This window comes from Coregonus lavaretus, assembly GCF_964263955.1.
Source record: "Coregonus lavaretus genome assembly, chromosome: 4".
NCBI lineage: Eukaryota > Metazoa > Chordata > Actinopteri > Salmoniformes > Salmonidae > Coregonus > Coregonus lavaretus.
Window position 1 is genome coordinate 31,456,190 of NC_139991.1, and position 22,533 is coordinate 31,478,722.

The following is a 22,533-nucleotide window of genomic DNA, read 5'->3' on the forward strand; positions in this document are numbered from 1 at the left end:
GCTGCCCATGCTCTCACAGATACAAAGATGCGATGTCTATCTAAGTCTATGGTTGAGCCCCCAACTTGATCTACAGTAGGCATGTTCTTGTTCATGTTCATGAACTGTTCCATCAAACTAAGCCTACACATAAAACCTACACATAAAACATACAGGTAGGCTAGCCTACAGTAGGTAACCTACACAAATTGTTACATTTTATACTGTAATGACTGATGCAAAGTGCAGCTACACAGTTGTTACACGCTACCTATGCACAATCTAAAGAGTTGCAACGATAATAACCTGTGCATAACCTTACCTGCTGCTCATGTATTTACCATTATGTAAATAGTTGCAACTCTCTGTGTGCATGTGTGTTGTGTGTGTCCACGCGCGTGCATAAGTGTACTGGGAGAACCTGTCCTATAGCATCACCCCGCGAGCCACACACACACCTCTGATTGGTTTATCCTTCCACTCCTTGCCAATCAGAGAGCTCCGCTCGCTCCACCCGCCACATCATATGAATGACGCACCGACGTAGCCGGAATTCCGCATCCTGATGTCAATGGGATTGCATTGCCTATTCCTTGCCCATAGGGAGCTGTTGCTGACCGGCAACCAGCTGTTGTCAATTTTGCGCTCGTCAGATCCAGCTGTTTTATTCTGAACTCTGAAGGCAAGACAGACACGACAGACTGGGGATAAACCACTAATCGACCGCTCTGATGGTCGGAGTTGGACGACTGCCACTTATTTAAACACCTCGAAGATTAGAACTAGAGAACACTCAAAGCGAGGAATTCCAGAGTAACAGAAATATGAATTTGTTTGGGGTTCTGAATTTGGACGAACTGTCCCATGGACTGGCTGGTCTGTCCATGTTTCCATACTTTGACACGGCGCACTACATTGTCTCAGTGATGGCGCTGCGAGAACAGCCAGGTAAGCAAAGAACATTCAGTAGCTGGTTGAATTTGACAGGTCTAGCTCACTACAGTAGGCTAGTTAAAACTGTTATAAAGCTTAATCTACTAGCCTATTGCATGTTTTGCTTCGTTACTTTCCATATTTTAATGACAATAAGGCAAGGCTTGAAGGCTACACTTTTTGCTTCCTTATGACAGAATTCAGCCTTGACACCGGACGTATATCCTGTACGCGTTCGATTAAACGTGCGAGAACGTGAAACTTGAGAGAACATTCCACACAATTCTACATTTTTGGCCACGTTGAATGTTGACTTAGTCTACCATCATGTTTTCTTTTTCTAAATAGCCACAGCTGGATGGCATAATAATCTTAGGGAATGGATTACTGCTGAACGATGTGGGATTAGTTTGAGAATTGAGATCCCTCATATTACAAAGTGACAGATTTATGCTTCAGTCCTAGCGAAATCTATTTATGGTTGATCTATTTGCCCAGTTGAAATTAATAAGGTCAAGTCACACCACTTTTGCACCCTTGAAGTTTTTAAACATGCCTCTGGAAGTTCATATAGTGGACAAAATAAATGTTACACACACACACAATCCCACTCCCACAAACATAGTGAGATAGTGTATTGTGCTGTATCAGGGCGTGCGGACTAATTACTTAAGATAAAAACTGTAGCCTGAACTGTATGTAACAGGAGACTTGCAGCTATAAGAATTTTGATACTCAGTGCTTGAGATGGGAGGCGAGAGAGACCCATCAATAATTGAATGGGCCTCCTCTCTGGTTCTGTTTGGGCATCAAGACTGCCTCAAGACTCACTGATGAAAAACATGAACCAAATGTAGATAATAACACAGAATGTGCAATTTAGAGAACACAAACAACTACTGTAGCGTATTCTTCATGAATCACGATAATGTTGTTTACGATAAGCTTAAAGGTCAATGAAAGTAAACTAGTCAATGGCATGGCTGTATTGACGTCATAGAGATATTATCTTAACATTTAGAACATCACATTATCACTGGCACTATCCATTGTGATATAGGTAGTAGCAACAGTACAGGCCTACTGTACTTCGGGTTACCTGATACTATGCCAATACCTTTTATGTTTATATGTCACTCTTATAGTGGCTCAGTCTAGAGACAGGTGGACTTTTACAGCTTCAATGTTGACCTTTTCCCCAAACAAACCAGACCTGAGTTCAAATACTATTCAAAATATTTTTAAAATATTTTAAGCATTTACTGTAGTCTGTCTGGAGTGCCAGATGCATAGTTGTATTTTTGTGACTATTCTATTGGTTCCAATGCGGCAGGCAAGCTCAATCAAGCCCAGATAAAGAATTTGAAATGATATCAAATAGTACTTGAACCCAGGTCTGAAACAAACAGCAGGGTTAGAGCAGTGTGGTTTCACTGACTTCTGTGGCATCTCATTCCCTCTGGCCTGTCAATACCTCAGCCTCTGCTGATCCTATAGCCTATGGGCTGCATCCCAAATGGCACCGTATTCCCTATATAGTGCACTACTTTTGACCAGGGCCCATAGGGCTCTGGTCAAATGTAGTGCACTAAATTTGGAATAGGGTGCCAATTGGGGTACAGTCTATATCCCCAACAGGCTTCCTGGGTGTGAGTGATTGGTGGATTGAGTAATGGAGGGGGTTGCCCTCATGCAGTTTCCCTCTGCTGTCAACCTCCCAAAATATCACAGGGTCACCCAACACATACCAAGGTCCTCATATAACCCCTCCTCTGGGTGTGTGGAGAATGTGTGTGTGTGTGTGTGTTTGACACGATATGGTCATAGCCTTGCCTCTATTATTATGGCTTCTACAACACAGAAAGCCATAGTAATGGAATCTACAGCCATATCAGGGATCCATTCTAGAACTCAAGCCACAGACAACACTGGAGCTTATTAGATTCCAAGTTCCAACTCATCTTTCCCCCAGAAAGGAAAGGAATGTTCCAAAATAACCTGTTATTTTCCCCTCTGTCTTCCATCCTGTTCTGGCTGGCCTTTATTTTTAGACAGCACTGGATCTTGTCATGATTCCCACAAAGCACTCAGACGTTTTAATGGAAATAACTAGAACATTGTATACTTAGAGCCTCTTGAAAAGCACCACTGATAGGTAGTTAGGCCTCTACCCTTTAGTGTTTATTATAGAGTTATAAAAAAGTAAGTATTTTTCATGAGCACTTGTATTTATACAGCAGAGTTATCTCAAGCAGTGTCCAAACACACTTCAGAGACAGGGATTACACCACACTCTGTTCCTTCCTGTTTGGAGAGAGAGCATGTGAAATATCACAGACTGGGGCCAACTCTACTCACCACAACTAACTACATAGCAGCACAACACCAGAAGGCAGACTGCAGAGCTGTGCAGTTTCTCTCGTCTTTACTTTACACATAACTATCCAAGGAGGCCAGCCTGCAGCCTGACAGTGAGGTCAGATTTGACTTGTAAATGCCCTCTGAATGCAAAATCTGCTAGTAACCAAGGTCTCTCGAGGCATGGTGGTCATGGTGAAGTGTACAGTGTCACCTGCACAACCTAAAAAGCTAAACCTATCTGCAGGGTTACTGTTTCGGCTGGTGTCATGACTGAGTGCGCGATGAGAGATTGGATTCTAGCAAGCATTCCTTTTTTGGGTGTAATTTGTCACACTGTACCTGTCCAAATGCAGAAGTAAAGAGTTCCCAAAAATGTCACAAGGGAAACATTATAAACACTTCCTATCTTTTATTGGGACTGTATATTCAACAGGCAAATACTGTGATTCATGCAAGGAGAAGCACAACACTTTACATGACGTAATTCAAACATTTAAGGTTTTCTCTGGGGACTCTTGAAGCAAAAACAAAATCTTGGACACATTCTTTTAGGCTCTCAGCAAAGTAGCAACAACCCACTCAATGAATATCCCTAGCATAACCAGTTCACCCATTCTCAAGCTTCAATAATTACAGATATGCAGTGGAACGTATTAGTTGACAAAACCTCTCTTGTTTGCTTATGCTGAATGGGTGGCAGCAGCCTTCCTTCATTTCTGTTGCTTGGCTGGCTGTTAGTCTGTGCTGCTTTTATAGCACTCAAGGCATGAACTGCTTTTAAACTACAGGAAGCTCATCACAGCTAATTTCACACACTGCTGCTGTATGTGGCAAAACACACTGCTGCAGACCTTTGTGACAAAATAACCAACTCTGTTTCTCTGCTGTCTGATCAGTTCTCATAAAAGAAAGAAATCCTCTCTCTAAACACTGCTACATTTTAACACCTGCAGTAGATGTTGTGTACACATTTACATACATGTCATTAAACTAACTATCTGTACTATTATCATTGAAGTCTTTGTATAGGCATATTCATGAATGTTGTGCCTTTGGTTATGTTACAGGTTACAGTATGTTTTCCAGTAGACAGGTATGTTATTACTTCATAAGTACAACTTATTACTACATGTCATTACCATAACCATCCCATCCACCTGCTATAGTAATCCATCCAGAGTCATACAGTATGTATAGACTGTATACAGTATATGGCTCTGAGTAAACTCATCTTCAGGGATCCACTGTTGATACAAATCTTCTATCCAGAAGGCTTTGTCCCAGATCTGATGCATGGCTACTGCGTTTTTGTTAATTTATTTATGACCTTTATTTAACCTAGCCTAGTCCCAGATCTGTTTGTGTGGACTTGCCAACTGTTTGGTGTGACAACTCTCATAGGAGTTGGTAAGAGAGCACAAACAGATCTGGGACCAGGCTATATTTAACCAGGTAGGTGAAATATTTAACCATAACAACCTGGTAAGCTTTGTTGTGTCAGTGATCTGGAGGAGCCATGGTTATACCTCTTCTCCTCCTGCTATCACAGTGATATAACTGTTTACTAAGCTTGTTAAGAGGTTACTAAGACTGTTATAGCCTTCCGTCAATTGACTACGACCTGCTTTCAATTGATGGTTTGCATGATGGCAGTTCTTTTGATTAGTGACGTTGTTGATGTGCTGTAACCACGACTTCAGTTGCAACATAAACTACCTTTCTCCAACGGCAAACACTGGCGACCATGTAGGCTGTCAGTTCTGATGTATGTATGTGTTCAGATGGACAGCCAGCTTTGCGCAACAGTACCCATTTGTAGTGAACTGTGTTGCACAAAATACATTTTCATCAGCTACTGAATGGTTGTGCAAATGGTTGTTTGGTGACGCCTGAGATTTGGAGTTGTGAGGAACCATTGGTGTTTGTTTTGTGTGTATGTGTGTTGTTTATTTACGTGTATTTGGTGTTTCTTTGTGTGTATTTCTTTGTGTGTATGTGTGTGTGTCAACTGTGTACTGTAGCTCACCCTCTCTTGGAAACAGGTAATCACTAATCCGTATTGGTGGATCTATGTCATGTGATGTTTATTGATGTTATGTATACAGAGTGCGCCAGATGCCCTGTGATTAATAATTACACTGCAGATACTGTTGTAGTTCCTCATGTAAAACCTCTCTCCCCTAACCACTGTTGGATGTGTGGTTGTCTGTTGGAGTTTTGTCTAGGGGTAGCGTAGCATTGTTGCTACCAACTCCAGACCACACATTGCCACAGAAGATCTGCATGGATTTGATCTCTCTCTCCACTGTTTCCAATTTATCCTGTCAATAAAACCCTCAAAATACGGAAAAAAAAGATTATTTATTTGAGAAAACACAACAGGATAAACACTACTGTCGTTTAATTATTGAAACAATGGGAAGAGCATATGTAGTTACCATAGGCCTACTCTGCAGTCTTATAAAGGAAGCCTTAGTTGTGTTCAGGAGATAGAACTCTAAATAACATGGCTTCCTAGTTGTGCTCAGGACAGGAGGCTTCCTTGCCTGCCTCTCCAGGAGTCTTTAATCTGTCTTTAATCCCTCAGATTAACCAGGCTGGCACTACAGGATTTGGTTAGCGTGGGGCTAACCTTGAGACCAGGAAGTAGACTACTTGGGAACTGGCAAATGAAGACGAGGAAGGGCCAGAGCCTTAGTGCTATATTTGGCTCTGAGAAGGGCCTCAGCTGTGTATGTCCTATGCTCACATGGTGGACTGGAGTGGTAGGAACTTGATCCTGCACATCAGCAGACTCCATCACCATCGTTAATCACCACCTCCCTCCACTCAAGCCATTTACTTTTTTACCCGCTCCATCTTTGGTGATCAAGTGGTAGCAACTTGATCTTGTACTTGACTAGTAACATTTCACCATGTGAGCATACTATATTTAGCCATTGATCATAACATTTATTTGTCAGAATAGGTTGGGTTTATTAGCTTGCTTGCCACACTGTTTGTGGTGTAATGACCTTTTGGCTGACCTGAGTGACCCAACTGCCTGTGTCTGTCCCTAATACATAGAAGTCTTTCTTAATACTTGATCCTAGTTGATCTAGAAGTACTTCCTTTGAGGCAGTGTCTATAGTCTGACTGAGAGTGAAGGAACACAATGCTGAAAGGCTTGGGATATGGGGTGACAATACACTTATCTTAATTGAGCAGATACCAGCACTAACCAACAAACGACGTTTGAGCTCTTAACTCTGCACTTTACTCTGAAGTCCTAGAAAACTGATTTTCATATCTGTAGAAAAATGTGTGTAGGCGAGATGAGCACATATCCTAGTCCTGGGGCTGACCTGGTTCTCAGTTCTATATCTTCTGAAGTTAATATTTAAACTGCCCTGGACACATTGTGTTATATACTATGTTGTACTTTACTTTACTTAGTTTTAGATCAACTAAACTAACCGCTGGTGGCTGGGTTTCAGGAGCCCTGGAGGTGGCGCGGAGGAGCCCGTTTGCCTGCTGGTTCAGTTCCATGCTGTACTGCTTCGGAGGGGGCATTCTCTCTGGTCTCATGATGGCTGAGGCCCCCATAGCCTTCCTGTCCAACAGCACCAGCGTTCTCATGGCCTCGGTCATATGGTGAGTCCTCTATTAGCTTTCCGAGCGAGAGAGAGAGAGAGAAAGGGAGGTAGGGGACAGAGAAAGAGAGGGAGGCCCCCATAGCCCCTCTGTCGAACAGCACCAATGTCCTCATGGCCTCGGTCATCTGGTGTGTGGAGGAGGGGGGGGAGAGAGAGAGAGAGAGAGAAGGAGGGAGGCAAGGAGAGAGATGGAGTGTGGGATAGAAGAGATATGGAGAGAGAGATGGGGGGGGGGAGAGAGAGAGAGCGAGGAATCACAGGACAACATAGCCCAACATGCAGTGTCTCTGGGAAAGACATTAGAATACACACTAGAATACAGTGTAGATTGCAGTCAGTGGACCCTGAACCAATGGACCATAGATTCTCTATGAGGCTCTCAGTCTGGATACACAACACAGCAGGCGAAAGGGCCGATGAAGTCATATTCGTGTTGGTCATTGGAAACTACTCATGTTAATGATTGTGCTATTTTTGGCCCGGTAATATGGGGATGTCTGATGAATCAGAGCAACTGGTGTGAGACTGAATAAAATAGCATCCATTAAACTCCCAGATTTAAAAAACTAAAAAACATCCACAATGCTTCCGTTTCAATACCGTAGTGTTTTAGTGCCCTCTGCTGGGGGGAACCCAACATGCATATCCAACATTTGCTTACTGACTGTTGAGCTGTGCTATACATTATTTAAACATGGACATTTAAGAACCTGTCTTTGTCAAATCAAATCAAGCTTTATTTATACAGCACATTTCAGACATGGAATGCAACGCAATGTGTTTTACAGGAAATAAACTATGAAAATAAAAGCTGAAATATTTACTACACAACAAGCATAAGATAAAAAAACTAAATAGTGACACAAACTGAACAACTAAAAAGCACCCTAAGGAAAAGCAAAGCAAAACATATGTGTTTTAAGATCTCTTTTAAATATGTCCACAGTTTCGGCTCCCCTCAGGTTCTCTGGCAGGCTATTCCAGAGGCTGGGGGCATAACAACTGAAGGCTGCCTCTCCATGCCTCTTGGTCCTAGGCTTTGAGATAGTTAAAAGGTCAGTGCCAGAGGACCTGAGGGACCTACTGGGTACATAACTTAAAAGCATGTCTGACATGTATTGGGGTGCACAATCGTGAATTGATTTAAAAACCAACTGAAGAATCTTAAAATGAATTATAAAACTCACAGGCAGCCAGTGCAGAGACCTGAAAACCGGTGTAATGTGTGCTCTCCGTCTGGTCTTGGTCAGTACCCGTGCTGCAGCATTCTGTATGTTTTGCAGTTGACCAATGGCTTTCTTGGGTAGACCAGACAGGAGATCATTACAGTAGTCAAGCCTGCTTGTAGTAAAAGCATGGATGAGTCTCTCTGTATCAGCCTGAGAGAGAAACGGCCACACCTTGGCAATGTTCCTCAGGTGGTAAAAAGCTATTTTGTTCACATTCCTAATGTGTGATTTGAAATTTAGTTCAGAATCTAAAATAACACCTACGTTTTTTTACCTGGTGTTTTATCTTTTTTGCCCATGAATTAAAATGTGCAGCTATATTCTCTCTCTGTGCTTTGGCTCCAACAATAAGTACCTCGGTCTTGTCTTGATTTAGCTGGAGGAGGTTGTGAGCCATCCAAGTATTTAAATTACTAATACAGTCTAATAATTTATCCGTGGAGCTAAAATCCTCTGGTGACACAGAAATTTAAAGTTGTGTATCGTCTGCATAGAAGTGAAAATCAATGCTGTGCTTTCTGATAATGCTGCCAAGGGGTAACATACACTGCTCAAAAAAATAAAGGGAACACTAAAATAACACATCCTAGATCTGAATGAATGAAATAATCTTATTAAATACTTTTTTCTTTACATAGTTGAATGTGCTGACAACAAAATCACACAAATTATCAATGGAAATCAAATTTATCAACCCATGGAGGTCTGGATTTGGAGTCACCCTCAAAATTAAAGTGGAAAACCACACTACAGGCTGATCCAACTTTGATGTAATGTCCTTAAAACAAGTCAAAATTAGGCTCAGTAGTGTGTGTGGCCTCCACGTGCCTGTATGACCTCCCTACAACGCCTGGGCATGCTCCTGATGAGGTGGCGGATGGTCTCCTAAGGGATCTCCTCCCAGACCTGGACTAAAGCATCCGCCAACTCCTGGACAGTCTGTGGTGCAACGTGGCGTTGGTGAATGGAGCGAGTCATGATGTCCCAGATGTGCTCAATTGGATTCAGGTCTGGGGAATGGGCGTGCCAGTCCATAGCATCAATGCCTTCCTCTTGCAGGAACTGCTGACACACTCCAGCCACATGAGGTCTAGCATTGTCTTGCATTAGGAGGAACCCAGGGCCAACCGCACCAGCATATGGTCTCACAAGGGGTCTGAGGATCTCATCTCGGTACCTAATGGCAGTCAGGCTACCTCTGGCGAGCACATGGAGGGCTGTGCGGCCCCCCCAAAGAAATGCCACCCCACACCATGACTGACCCACCGCCAAACCGGTCATGCTGGAGGATGTTGCAGGCAGCAGAATGTTCTCCACGGCATCTCCAGACTCTGTCACGTGCTCAGTGTTAACCTGCTTTCATCTGTGAAGAGCACAGGGCGCCAGTGGCAAATTTGCCAATCTTGGTGTTCTCTGGCAAATGCCAAACGTCCTGCACGGTGTTGGGCTGTAAGCACAACCCCCACCTGTGGACGTCGGGCCCTCATACCACCCTCATGGAGTCTGTTTCTGACCATTTGAGCAGACACATGCACATTTGTGGCCTGCTGGAGGTAATTTTGCAGGGCTCTGGCAGTGCTCCTCCTTGCACAAAGGCAGAGGTAGCAGTTTTGCTGCTGGGTTGTTGGCCTCCTCCACGTCTCCTGATGTACTGGCCTGTCTCCTGGTAGCGCCTCCATGCTCTGGACACTACGCTGACAGACACAGCAAACCTTCTTGCCACAGCTCGCATTGATGTGCCATCCTGGATGAGCTGCACTACCTGAGCCACTTGTGTGGGTTGTAGACTCCGTCTCATGCTACCACTAGAGTGAAAGCACCGCCAGCATTCAAAAGTGACCAAAACATCAGCCAGGAAGCATAGGAACTGAGAAGTGGTCTGTGGTCACCACCTGCAAAACCAGTCCTTTTATTGGGGGTGTCTTGCTAATTGCCTATAATTTCCACCTGTTGTCTATTCCATTTGCACAACAGCATGTGAAATGTATTGTCAATCAGTGTTGCTTCCTAAGTGGACAGTTTGATTTCACAGAAGTGTGATTGACTTGGAGTTACATTGTGTTGTTTAAGTGTTCCCTTTATTTTTTTGAGCAGTGTATATAAACTGAACAGTACTGGACCCAAAATCAAACCTTGTGGAACGCCACATGTGATATGTATTTTCTCTGAGTTATGTTCCCCAAGGGTGACAAACTCTCGACCAGTTAAATAAAACCAATTTAGAACTGGACCGGAGAGGGCCAACACACCTGTCCAGAAGGACATCATGGTCAACAGTGTCGAATGTAGCACTTAAATCTAAGAGTACAAAGACAGAGAGCTGTTTGGCATCTGTGTTGGCTCTAAGATCATTTACCATTTTAACTAAGGCTGTCTGTGCTGTGGTGGGCACGAAATCCAGATTGGATTATTATATTTTCTTATTCAATTTCAGTTACCTTGTGGATTTCAGTAGGCCTAGTGGTGTTCTGATGACATACACTTGGGCTAGTGTAACAGAATATGCAAATAAATTGGTAAATCACCACACAGGAATGGACAATTAGCCAATTAGTCAGACCATTAGCCATGCTCCAGCCTGAGAAGATTAATTACTGTATAACTGGGTCGCAGAACATGTTAATTCTGGTCCCAGATCTGTTTGTGCTGTATATGTTTACCATGACAATGTTGACCATGGGATTTGGCAAGACGGCACAAACTGATCTGGGACCAGGCTAGAATGTGTAATCATTCAAATACACTCAAGTCAAACTGTTATTTATGTCATCATTGAGAAAACAAACACATACCCTACAGACTAAATTATACCCTACAGACGATTTCATAAGTGTTCGATGAAAAGCTTTTTATTTTTTATCTCCGTTATAAGGATGTGGATTGGAGGAACAAGGCGTTTTGCTGTTCACTACTTCCTGAATGTATATTTGCAGGGTTGTGGTTGTGGGAAGAATTGAGTAAAATACCGCCCTCTGCTGTCCAAATAGAAGATTGCTGTTAACAGACAGTATAGCTTGGGATTTACTACAGTAAACTGAATGTAAACAGAGCTCATTCTCAAATGTCTACCGGTCTGTGTGTGTGCGTGTGTGCATACATTTCTGTTTGAGTCCTGGCTTGGATGCATATGTGCGTGTGTGTGCCTGCCTGCCTTCCCTGTGTGTGTGTATTCTAGGTACCTGGTGTTCTACTGCCCCCAGGACGTGGTGTACTCCTGTACCGCCCTCTTCCCCTTGCGTCTGGTGCTGACGGGCATGAAGGAGATGACCCGCACATGGAAGGTCCTGGGGGGTGTGGCTCAGGCACACAGCAAGTACAAGGATGGCCTGCTGGTGATGATCGCTATAGGATGGGCTAAAGGTAGGCCTACAGTACACACATACATGCACGCACACACACAACAACAACAAGTACAAGAATGGACTGCTGTTGATGATCGCTATAGGATGGGTTAAAGGTACAGTAGGCTACCACTGTTTATAATATACTGTATACTGACAAGCATCTATTGTAAATGCAATCCACACAAGCATACAGTCTGATAACCATACAGATTCTGACAACCTCTGGCCACCATACACTATGCTAAGGTACCACTGTTTGTGTATACAGACAAGCATGTGAAATATGCCCATATACACACACAGATACATAAAACGCTCTCTCTCACATTCATAAAGTATACTCAACATCTAGTTTTGATTTACGTTTGGTTCAGTTGTCAAACGAAAGAACGTTGATTCAACCAGTTTTTGCCCAGAGGTAGGTTGTGTGCAAATCAATTTGGAAAGTAAAGCCTTGTTGGTAGTCATTCATAAGACAGGTTTGAGGAATGTAATGGATATCAAACCCATTACTATTGTCGTTGTTAATGTCCTGAGCTTTGGTCTTTACAAAAGGTTAGCTTGACACTAATTATGATCCTGAAAATGATAGTGTAGCTGTAAATAACAAGCAGCCCAGATGCCTTTACACACATTACATTCTTAGTATTTATTTAGCCACAAACCTTTTAGACTAATTACTGGACCTAAAGAATATAAGGCTACTAGCCTGGTCCCAGATCTGTTTGTGCTGTATAGCAAACTCATATGGTTGTTGTCATGCCAAACAGACCACTGGAGCTGGCAAGATTGCACAAACAGATCTGGGATCAGGCTATACAGGCTACTATTGCAGCCCAGGACAATTACATCTCTCTTTCTCTTCAGGTGCTGGAGGAGGTCTGATCAGTAACTTTGAGCAGCTGGTACGAGGAGTCTGGAAGCCAGAGACCAACGAGCTTCTCAAGATGACCTAGTAAGTCTCCTCTACCAGTGCTCGTACTTGGCTCTGTATGATGTTGTGCACAGAAACCGAGTGATGTAATTGGAGACTCACTGAGTGACACATCTGTCGCTGGCTGGCTGACTGTGTTGACTTTGATCTGTTGTGTGATAAGTCTGTCTGGTGGTGTCTCCCTATTCTGACACGGAAGAGGGAGAGAGAGGGAGAGAAAAATAGCAGGAGAGAGAGAAAAAGAGGGAGAGGTAGAGAAAGAGATCCTGAATGCCTACCTGCTGTGACTCACAATCTGTTCAGAACCTCAATGGTGAAGTTACTCTCCTTTCTTGTCATGACATCAAAGTTGACCGCTGACCTTTGTGTTTGTGCAGCCCCACTAAGGTCACCCTGATTGGAGCGGTGCTGTTTGCCATGCAGCAGAACCAGTACCTTCCTGTCCAGAAACACCACCTCATGCTGCTCTACACTGTCTTCACCGTCGTCAACAAGGTCAGTCACTGACCTAACCCTGACCCTAAACCTATAGGACTCATATGTTTATCGGACCCAGATCAAGCCTAGACACGGACTACAAAAAGCATACTCAATAGACAATCTCCACTGAAAGTGTTTTTTAAACACAGGAATATGCTTATTCATCTGGGTCTGAGAAAACAGCCAATACATAATGTTTACGGAAGTCAAGCAACATTCTCACAGCATTAAATAGTAGTGTTCGTCATGTTATTTGAATGACCTACCTCATCATTAGCTATGACTCAACATTAGTCTTAGTGTTGCCCCAGCAGGAGATTTTTGTTTCATTTTCATCTTGTTGCATCATTCTTTCTCAATCCTCTCACACTGAGGTCTCCTGCTCTTGACTTCAATAAATCTAACCACAGGTTTTCAGAACTCTCTCAAATGTTTAATTTTGAGTTTACCGGTCAACTCACTAAAGTTGCATTTAATCTGATTAGTCATCTGATAAGTAATCTGATAAATCATCTGTTTACCTCCTCATTAGTCATTCTGTAGTAGTCAGTGGATTCTCATCACTCCACCCTGTCTCTCCTTTCCTCTAAATCCTTCCATCCCTCTCTTTCTTTTCAGACAAGGATGATGCTGACCGGCTCCTCTTCCTCACCCTTCGCTCCAATCGAGTCTGTCGTATACAGCACATTCTTCGCCGGGCCATCACCATCCTCATATACCACCGAGACCAAGACCCTTGTAGTGAAAAAGCCGTCCACAGATAGCTCCACAGCCACAAAGAAGAGCATCAAAGAGGCATGTGAGAGCCTGAAAGTAGCAGCCCCAGGCTCCCCATCCAAGACTGCTGCACACAACAGGGGAAAGGGCTCCCCGAAGAAGGCCAAAGAGCAGCCGGAAAGCACTGAAACAGAGAGCAATAAGAAGAGTGACTAGAGACTGATAGCCCTTATACTGTACTGTACTGTATAGAAATATAATCTATAGAACGGACAGCCACGTAGCACACTGCAATTTGACTGGTTAATTCATGGGTACACTTAATATGGCCGCCAGTCCACCCATTGTTAGTACATTGACTTGAATGGGGATGTCCATTCTATAAATTATATTTCTATGACGTAATGCCCTCCTTATCCTGGCTTGGACAATCAACCCTCCTTATCCCGTGACACTGTCATCCTGTGATAGGTTCCAATTTGCTCACTACCTCACCCCCTTGGTCCTAACCCTTTGATGTGTGTACATCTGTAAGGTGTAAGCAATATGGTGAAAGCTTCACCACTACTTATATACACATCCAGATCCTTCAGATCTTCAAACATCAAAGGGTTATGGCTAGGGTTGCAAAATTCCTGCAACTTTCAATAAATTCCCTGGTTTTCCCGAAATCCCGGTTGGAGGATTCCTGGAATCAAGGAATAAGCAGGAAATCTGGACTCCTCCAACCAGGATTTCTGAAAAGCCAGGGAAATTATTGAACGTTCCAAAAATGTTGCAACTCAAGTTATGGCCAAGTGGGAGGAAATTGGGGACCGGCTGAATGAGTGCAAATATAATCTATGCTGATTTTAATATATTATACAGTAAATGTATCTATATTTTACTATTTATATTGAAACTTGATAATCCTTTTCTAATTATGCGTTGATGAATCTTTTGCTAAGGGATTTTGGTGAAGAATACTGTCCATGATGCTGATCCATGACTGTCAGCCACAAATATTCTGTTTTATTGACCTGTATTTCCTACTATGAAATGTTTTAAGATTTTACATACAGAGAGTTTATATAATTATTACTCAGATGTTCTACTCTATTTATACTCAAGGAAATGCACTTGAATTACACATTTCTAAATGGAATACTTTTTGCTACACTTACTCTTTTGTGAATGCTTTAAAGTCTATTGAATGCTTCAATAGTAAATGATCACATGCACTTTAATCTGAGTCCTTGTAATCCTTATACAGTAACAACCGAAATGCAAACACTTGGACATTTGAAAACATTTGTATGATAAAACCTTTAGTTCATAACCTTTAAGTTCATACAAAGATGTTCAGATTGGAGAAATGTTTTCAGATACAGCGTCTCCATGCTCTGTTGAGTCAGTTATGAGTTCTATTTGACATACCGGTAATGTATTTCTTCAATTATGTTCTCACCTGTAACAATGGGTCTATTTCTCTTATTATTGTTAGCTGTGGTCATGTCCAGGGCAAGATACATTACACAAGGCAAAGGAAAGGTCAGATTTAGCTGAAGAAATACACACATCAATATCTCAGCCTGCTTTTATTTCACAATGGAAATGAGGTGTATTTCTTTTAATTTAAGATGCACTCCAGGATCTTTAGCACAACAAATTCATAACATATAAGAATAGCAAAAAAATGAAATATACAGTACCAGACAAAAGTTTTGACACACCTACTCATTCAAGGGTTTTTCTTTATTTTTACAGTTTTTTACATTGTGGAATAATAGTGAAGACATCAACACTATGAAATAACACATATGGAATGATGTAGTAAACAAAGTGTTAAACAAATCAAAATATATTTGAGATTCTTCAAATAGCCACCCTTTTGTCTTGATGACAGCTTTGCACACTGTTGGCATTCTCTCAACCAGCTTCACCTGGAATGCTTTTCCAACAATCTTGAAGGAGTTCCCACATATGCTGAGCACTTGTTGGCTGCTTTTCCTTCACTCTACCGTCTGACTCATCCCAAACCATCTCAATTGGGTTGAGGTCGGGGGATTGTGGAGGCCAGGTCATCTGATGCAGCACTCCATCACTCTAATTCTTGGTAAAATAGCCCTTACACAGCCTGGAGGTGTGTTAGGTCATTGTCCTGTTGAAAAACAAATGATAGTCCCACTAAGCGCAAACTAGATGGTATGGCGTATCGCTGCAGAATACTGTGGTAGCCATGCTGGTTAAGTGTGCCTTGAATTCTAAATAAATCACAGACAGTGTCACTAGCAAAGCATCCCCACACCATCTCCTCCATGCTTTACGGTGGGAACTACACATGCAGATATTTGTTACTTTTTTTTTTATATTTAACCTTTTTTTTAACCTCAGCAAACCAGTTAAGAACAAATTCTTATTTACAATGACAGCCTACCCCAGCCAAACACGGACAACGCTGGGCCAATTGTGCGCTGCCTTATGGGACTCCCAATCACGGCCAGATTGTGATACAGCCTGAAATCGAAACAGGGTCTGTAGTGACGCCTCTAGCACTGAGATGCAAATCTCCAATTTGGACTCCAGACAAAAGGACAAATTTCCACCGGTCTAACGTCCATTGCTCGTGTTTCTTGGCCCAAACAGGTCTCTTCTTATTATTGGTGTCCTTTAGAAGTGGTTTCTTTGCAGCAATTCGACCACGAAGGCCTGATTCACACAGTCCTCTGAACAGTTGATGTTGAGATGTGTCTGTTACTTGAACTCTGTGAAGCATCTATTTGGGCTGCAATTTCTGAGGCTGGTAACTCTAATGAACTTATCCTCTGCAGCAGAGGTAACTCTGGGTCTTCCATTCCATGAGAGCCAGTTTCATCATAGCACTTTATGGTTTTTGCGACTTCACTTGAAGAAACTTTCAAAGTTCTTGAAATGTTCAGTATTGACTGACCTTCATGTCTTAAAGTAATGACATACTCTTGTTTCTCTTTGCTTATTTGAGCTGTTCTTGCCATAATTTGGACTTGGTCTTTTACCAAATAGGGCTATCTTCTGTATACCCCCCCCCTACCTTGTCACAACACAACTGGCTCAAACACATTAAGAAGGAAATAAATTCCACAAATTAACTTTTAAGAAGAAACACCTGTTATTTGAAATGCATTCCAGGTGACTACCTCATGAAGCTGGTTGAGAGAATGCCAAGAGTATGCAAAGCTGTCATCAAGGAAAAGGGTGTCTATTTGAAGAATCTCAAATATAAAATATATTTTCATTTGTTTAACACTTTTTTGGTTACTACATGATTCCATATGTGTTATTTCATAGTTTTGATGTCTTCACTATTATTCTACAATGTAGAAAACAGTAAAACATTTTAGAAAAACCCTTGAATGAGTAGGTGTGTCCAAACTTCTGACTGGTACTGTATGTATTGTTTTGTTGTTGCAGGATGTAACATATCATACGAAATTGATTATGTAGTACACAATTTGGTGACGTGGCACACAAAAAACAGGGACCACTTTTGGCTCATGAGCACCACTTTCAAAACTACTGGCTGAAATTATACCAAACTTTGAGAGTGGATCTTTAAGCAGTGTGCAATAATGCTGCCCTTATATGTGTCTCTGTCTATTGGTTGTATTTGCCCTAATGGAACTCACAGATGTAACCTTTCTTCTATCCGTAAGACAAAGAGTGAAACATTGCATCATTGTAGCATCAGAACTTGATTGAACCTCACCCACTTTCACAACCTTAGGAAAATAAATCCTGAAATCCTGAAATCCTTCAAGTTCACAAAATAACCTCTAAGAGTTTGGAAAGGAGTCCCACAGGAATACAAATTACGAACAGAGGTGGTGTTCAAACTCTAGTCGTAAAGGAGTCTTGTAGCAGATAGCAGATATCTGTATGTAATGCTCACGGTCCACAGAGGTGCCACCACCTCTGCATGTCAATTAGAGTGCCATCTCTCAGTGTGTGTGTGTGTGTGTGTTTATGACCACTTCTGCTAGTGCTTGCGTTCATGCTCAGTGTGTATGTGACTCTCAGGGTGAACTCTGAGTCCTGGGAAGTCAAAGTCACATTTCCCTCTCTCTCTCTGTATCTCTCTCTCTCTAGTATGATGCAAGTGGATGACAGCTCCACTCCTAGCAAAGCGAAGGCTTCCAGACAATTCCTTAATGAGGGCCTTTAATGGCACACAAACACACTCCGGTTGCGTGGCCCCCAGCGAGAGGGCCGGGCAGGGGGCATGGGATAAGCAAAGGACATGGCATGTTGTGCGTTAGGACTGTCAGGTTGTCTCTCTGTGTCAAACACACAGGAGAGAGGAGATTAGGCTGGAATGGCAGCAAAGTTAAATACAGGGATTGTGTCCCAAATGGCACACTATTCCCCATACGGCTCTGGTCAAAAGTAGTGCACTATGTAGGGAATAGGGTGCTCTTTGGGATGCAACCAGGGTCAGGGAGAGGAGGGTTTAGCTATCAGGGAATATGATATATTGACACCAGCAATTACCTGGAGGTTATTTCTATAGGGTTAAATCGACTTACTGTATCGCAACACCATGTCAACAGCTACTGCTTCTGCTTGTCTGTTTTTGAGTGGTGAGGGGCTCTATTCAATCTGTATTGCAGAAGCATTACAGATTAGGTGGTAACAATTTAAAGATAATTTCCAATTGAGCCGACATATGCAGAGTTTACGGTGTAATGCTGAATTTCAGCAATACATATTGAATCAGGCCCGTGATTACTGAAAAAACTAGATAAATATATTTAACAAAAATATAAACGCAGCCTCCCAATTGGCGCAGCGGTCAAAGGCTGATAAAACTCTGGGTTTGCACAACCAAATAATTTCTGCACAAACTGTCAGAAACCGTCTCAGGGAAGCTCATCTGCATGCTAGTCCTCTTTACCAGGCATTTGACCTGACTGCAGTTCGGCGTTGTAACCGACTTCAGTGGACAAATGCTCACCTTCGATGGTCACTAGCATGATGGAGAAGTGTGATCTTCACGGATGAATCCCAGTTTCCACTGTACGTTTCAACTGTACCGGGCAGATGGCAGACAGCGTGTATGGCGTCATGTGGGCGAACGGTTTGCTGATGTCAACGTTGTGAACAGAGTGCCCCATGGTGGCGGTGGGGTTATGGTATGGGCAGGCATAAACTACAGACAACGAAGACAATTGCATTTTATCGATGGCAATTTGAATGCACAGAGATACCGTGAGGAGATTCTGAGGCCAATTGTCTTGCCATTCATCCACGCCATCACCTCATGTTTCAGCATGATAATGCACGGCCCCATGTCACAAGGATCTGCACACAATTCCTGGAAGCTGAAAATGTCCCAGTTCTTCCCTGGCCTGTATACTCACCAGACATGTCACCCATTAAGCATGTTTGGGATACTCTGGAACGACGTTTACGATAGCGTGTTCCAGTTCCCGCCAATATCCAGCAACTTCGCACAGCCATTGAAGAGTGGGACAACATTCCACAGGCCACAATCAACAGCCTGCTCAACTCCATGCAAAGGAGAAGTGTCGCGCTGCATGAGGCAAATGGTGGTCACACCAGATACTAACTTGTTTTCTGATCTACGCCCCTACCTTTTTTAAGGTATCTGTGACCAACAGATGCATATCTGTATTCCCAGTCATGTGAAATCCATAGATTAGGGCCTAATGAATTTATTTCAATTGACTGATTTCCTTATATGAACTGTAACAGTAAAATCTTTGAAATTGTTGCATGTTGCGTTTATATTTTTGTTCAGTGTATGCAATCTGAAATGACTTTTTAATTAAATCAGTATTTAAATAAGTACATACTGTATATTTGAGGCAAGGAGAACACTGTATTATCCCTTGATCGTGTAGTGCTTACTATAGAATTTTGTAGTATACTGTAGAATACTATACTACACACTGTAGTATCCCTCGATCGTGTACTGCTTACTATAGAATTGTGTAGTATACTTTAAAATACTATATTACACACTGTAGTATCCCCAATGGTGTAAAATATTATAATTTACTATAGAAAACGACAGTACTTACTATAGAATTATGTAGTACTCTGTAGTAAACTGCAGTACACTGTAGTATAGTATACTACACACTGTATGGATATGCTAATAAATAAAATAAAATTTGCATATACTCCGCCCATTCCCCTCCCCCATATCCACATTCTTGCCAACCATGAATGAGAAACCTACATGACAAGTATAGACCATTATGTTCCATACAGATTAGAGAAAGTATCATCTCTGTACCAATACTTTAGACCCCAGTCCTACTTACTTACAAATTATAGAAAATGTGCTCTTTCAATATTTCTCCCGTAGATTCTCTCAAGGAGAAAGCCCCCACTTCTATGTCAAAGATAACAAACACTGTAGTAGATACTACAGTAATGGTCACAAAAACACTATAGTAAATACTACAGTAATGTCCACATAAACACTACAGTAAATACTACAGTAAAGTCAGCAAAAACACCACAGTGAATACTAGAGTATATAAATATAGTAATACTACAGTATTTATACCATAGTATACTATATTCTTTTTAATGTGGGCAGTGCAGACTGGATGCATATTCTAATGTATTCTAACCCACTTGGAAATCCACACTGAATGATTCACATTCAAATCCCAACCGACTGTAACAGACAATCAGTAGAATGCATCGAAAATGGCAACCTAACATAGCGCACTCCTTTTCACTAGAGCTCTGGTCAAAAGCAATGCATGATAGTGGGAATAGAGTGCAATTTCGCTGGTCAAAAGTATTTCACTATTTAGGGAATAAGATGCCTCAGACTGGAGAGACACTATCACCACCACTAGTGGCTTGGCACCTAAAACCCTCACAAACTTTTACAGATGCACAATTGAGAGCATCCTGTCGGGATGTATCAGCGCCTGGTACGGCAACTGCACCACCCGCAATCGGAGGGCTCTCCAGAGGGTGGTGCGGTCATCCCAACGCATTACCGGGGGCAAACTACCCACCCTCCAGGTCACCTACAACACCCGATGTCACAGGAAGGCCAAAAAGATCATCAAGAATATCAACCACCCGAGCCACTGCCTGTTCACCCCGCTATCATCCAGAAGGCGAGGTCCGTACAGGTGCATCAAAGCTGGGACCGAGAGACTGAAAAACAGCTTCTATCTCAAGGCCATCAGACTGTTAAATAGCCATCACTTGCACATTAGAGGCTGCTGCCTATAGACAAAGACTAGAAATTTCTGGCCACTTTAAGAAACGGAACACTAGTCACTTTAATAATGTTTACATATCTTGCAATACTCATCTCATATACAATAGCCACCCTTTGCCTTGATGACAGCTTTGCACACTCTTGGCATTCTCTCAACCAGCTTCATGAGGTAGTCACCTGGAATGCATTTAAATTAACAGGTGTGCCTTCTTAAAAGTTAGTTTGTGGCCAATTTGAGCCAATCAGTTGTGTTGTGACAAGGTAGGGGGGGTATACAGAAGATAGCCCTATTTGGTAAAAGACCAAGTCCATATTATGGCAAGAACAGCTCAAATAAGCAAAGAGAAACGACCGTCCATCATTACTTTAAGACATGAAGGTCAGTCAATACGGAACATTTCAAGAACTTTGAACGTTTCTTCAAGAGCAGTTGCAAAAACCATCAAGCGCTATGATGAAACTGGCTCTCATGAGGACTACCACAGGAATGGAAGACCCAGAGTTACCTCTGCTGCAGAGGATAAGTTCATTAGAGTTCCCAGGCTCAGAAATTGCAGCCCAAATAAATGCTTCACAGAGTTCAAGTCACAGACAGATCTCAACATCAACTGTTCAGAGGGGACTGTGTGAATCAGGCCTTCATGGTCGAATTGCTGCAAAGAAACCACCACTAGACCTGCTTGGGCCAAGAAACACGAGCAATGGACATTAGACCGGTGGAAATATGTCCTTTGGTTTGGAGTCCAAATTGGAGATTTTTGGTTCCAACCGCTGTGTCTTTGTGAGACGCGGTGTGGGTGAACGGATTATCTCCACGTGTGTAGTTCCCACCGTAAAGCATGGAGGAGGAGGTGTTATGGTGTGGGGGTGCTTTGCTGGTGACACTGTCTGTGATTTATTTAGAATTCAAGGCACACTTAACCAGCATGGCTACCACAGCATTCTGCATGGATACGCCATCCCATCTGGTTTGGGCTTAATGGGACTATCATTTGTTTTTCAGCAGGACAATGACCCAACACACCTCCAGGCTGTGTAAGGGCTATTTGACCAAGAAGGAGAATGATGGAGTGCTGCATCAGATGACCTGGCCTCCACAATCCCCCGACCTCAACCCAATTGAGATGGTTTGGGATGAGTCGGACGGCAGAGTGAAGGAAAAGCAGCCAAGTGCTCAGCATATGTGGGAACTCCTTCAAGACTGTTGGAAAAGCATTCCAGGTGAAGCAGGTTGAGAGAATGCCAAGAGTGTGAAAAGCTGTCATCAAGGCAAAGGGTGGCTATTTGAAGAATCTCAAATATAAAATATATTTTGATTTGTTTAACACTTTTTGGGTTACTACATGATTCCATATGTGTTATTTCATAGTTTTGATGTCTTCACTATTATTCTACAATGTAGAAAATAGTAAAAATAAAGAAAAACCCTTGAATGAGTAGGTGTGTCCAAACTTGACTGGTACTGTATATATACTGTATTCTATACAATTCTTCTGTATCTTAGTCCATGCCGCTCTGTCATTGCTCGTCCATATATGTATATATTCTTATTTCCATTCCTTACTTAGATTTGTGTGTATTGGGTATATATTGTGAAATTGTTAGATATTACTTGTTAGATATTACTGCACTCTCGGAGCTAGAAGCACAAGCATTTCGTTACACCCTCAATAACATCTGCTAAACACGT

At 42.3% G+C, this 22,533-nt stretch overlaps 1 protein-coding gene across 2 annotated transcripts; it reads left to right on the top strand.

Annotated features, from left to right (window-relative positions):
- The first annotated feature begins 528 nt into the window (after nucleotides 1–528).
- tmem38b (transmembrane protein 38B) lies at nucleotides 529–14,838 on the top strand. Of its 2 annotated transcripts, XM_084160469.1 has the most exons (7): nucleotides 579–927; nucleotides 4,341–4,366; nucleotides 6,750–6,906; nucleotides 11,313–11,497; nucleotides 12,349–12,436; nucleotides 12,793–12,910; nucleotides 13,514–14,838. In XM_084160469.1, exons 3-7 carry the CDS (start codon nucleotides 6,800–6,802, stop codon nucleotides 13,826–13,828), a joined length of 813 nt encoding a protein of 270 aa, XP_084016595.1. In that variant the 5' UTR covers nucleotides 579–927; nucleotides 4,341–4,366; nucleotides 6,750–6,799; the 3' UTR covers nucleotides 13,829–14,838. The 2 variants fall into 2 exon arrangements, with proteins under 2 accessions (XP_084016594.1, XP_084016595.1); XM_084160468.1 differs by lacking the exon at nucleotides 4,341–4,366 and having other exon boundaries at nucleotides 529–927.
- The last annotated feature ends 7,695 nt before the right edge of the window (nucleotides 14,839–22,533 follow it).

Coding starts and splice junctions, on each gene's coding strand:
- tmem38b (XM_084160468.1), top strand. CDS start 804: ATGAATTTGTTTGGGGTTCTGAATTTGGACGAACTGTCCCATGGACTG. Junction 928..6,749: donor GGCGCTGCGAGAACAGCCAG/GTAAGCAAAGAA, acceptor GCTGGGTTTCAG/GAGCCCTGGAGGTGGCGCGG. Junction 6,907..11,312: donor CTCATGGCCTCGGTCATATG/GTGAGTCCTCTA, acceptor TGTGTATTCTAG/GTACCTGGTGTTCTACTGCC.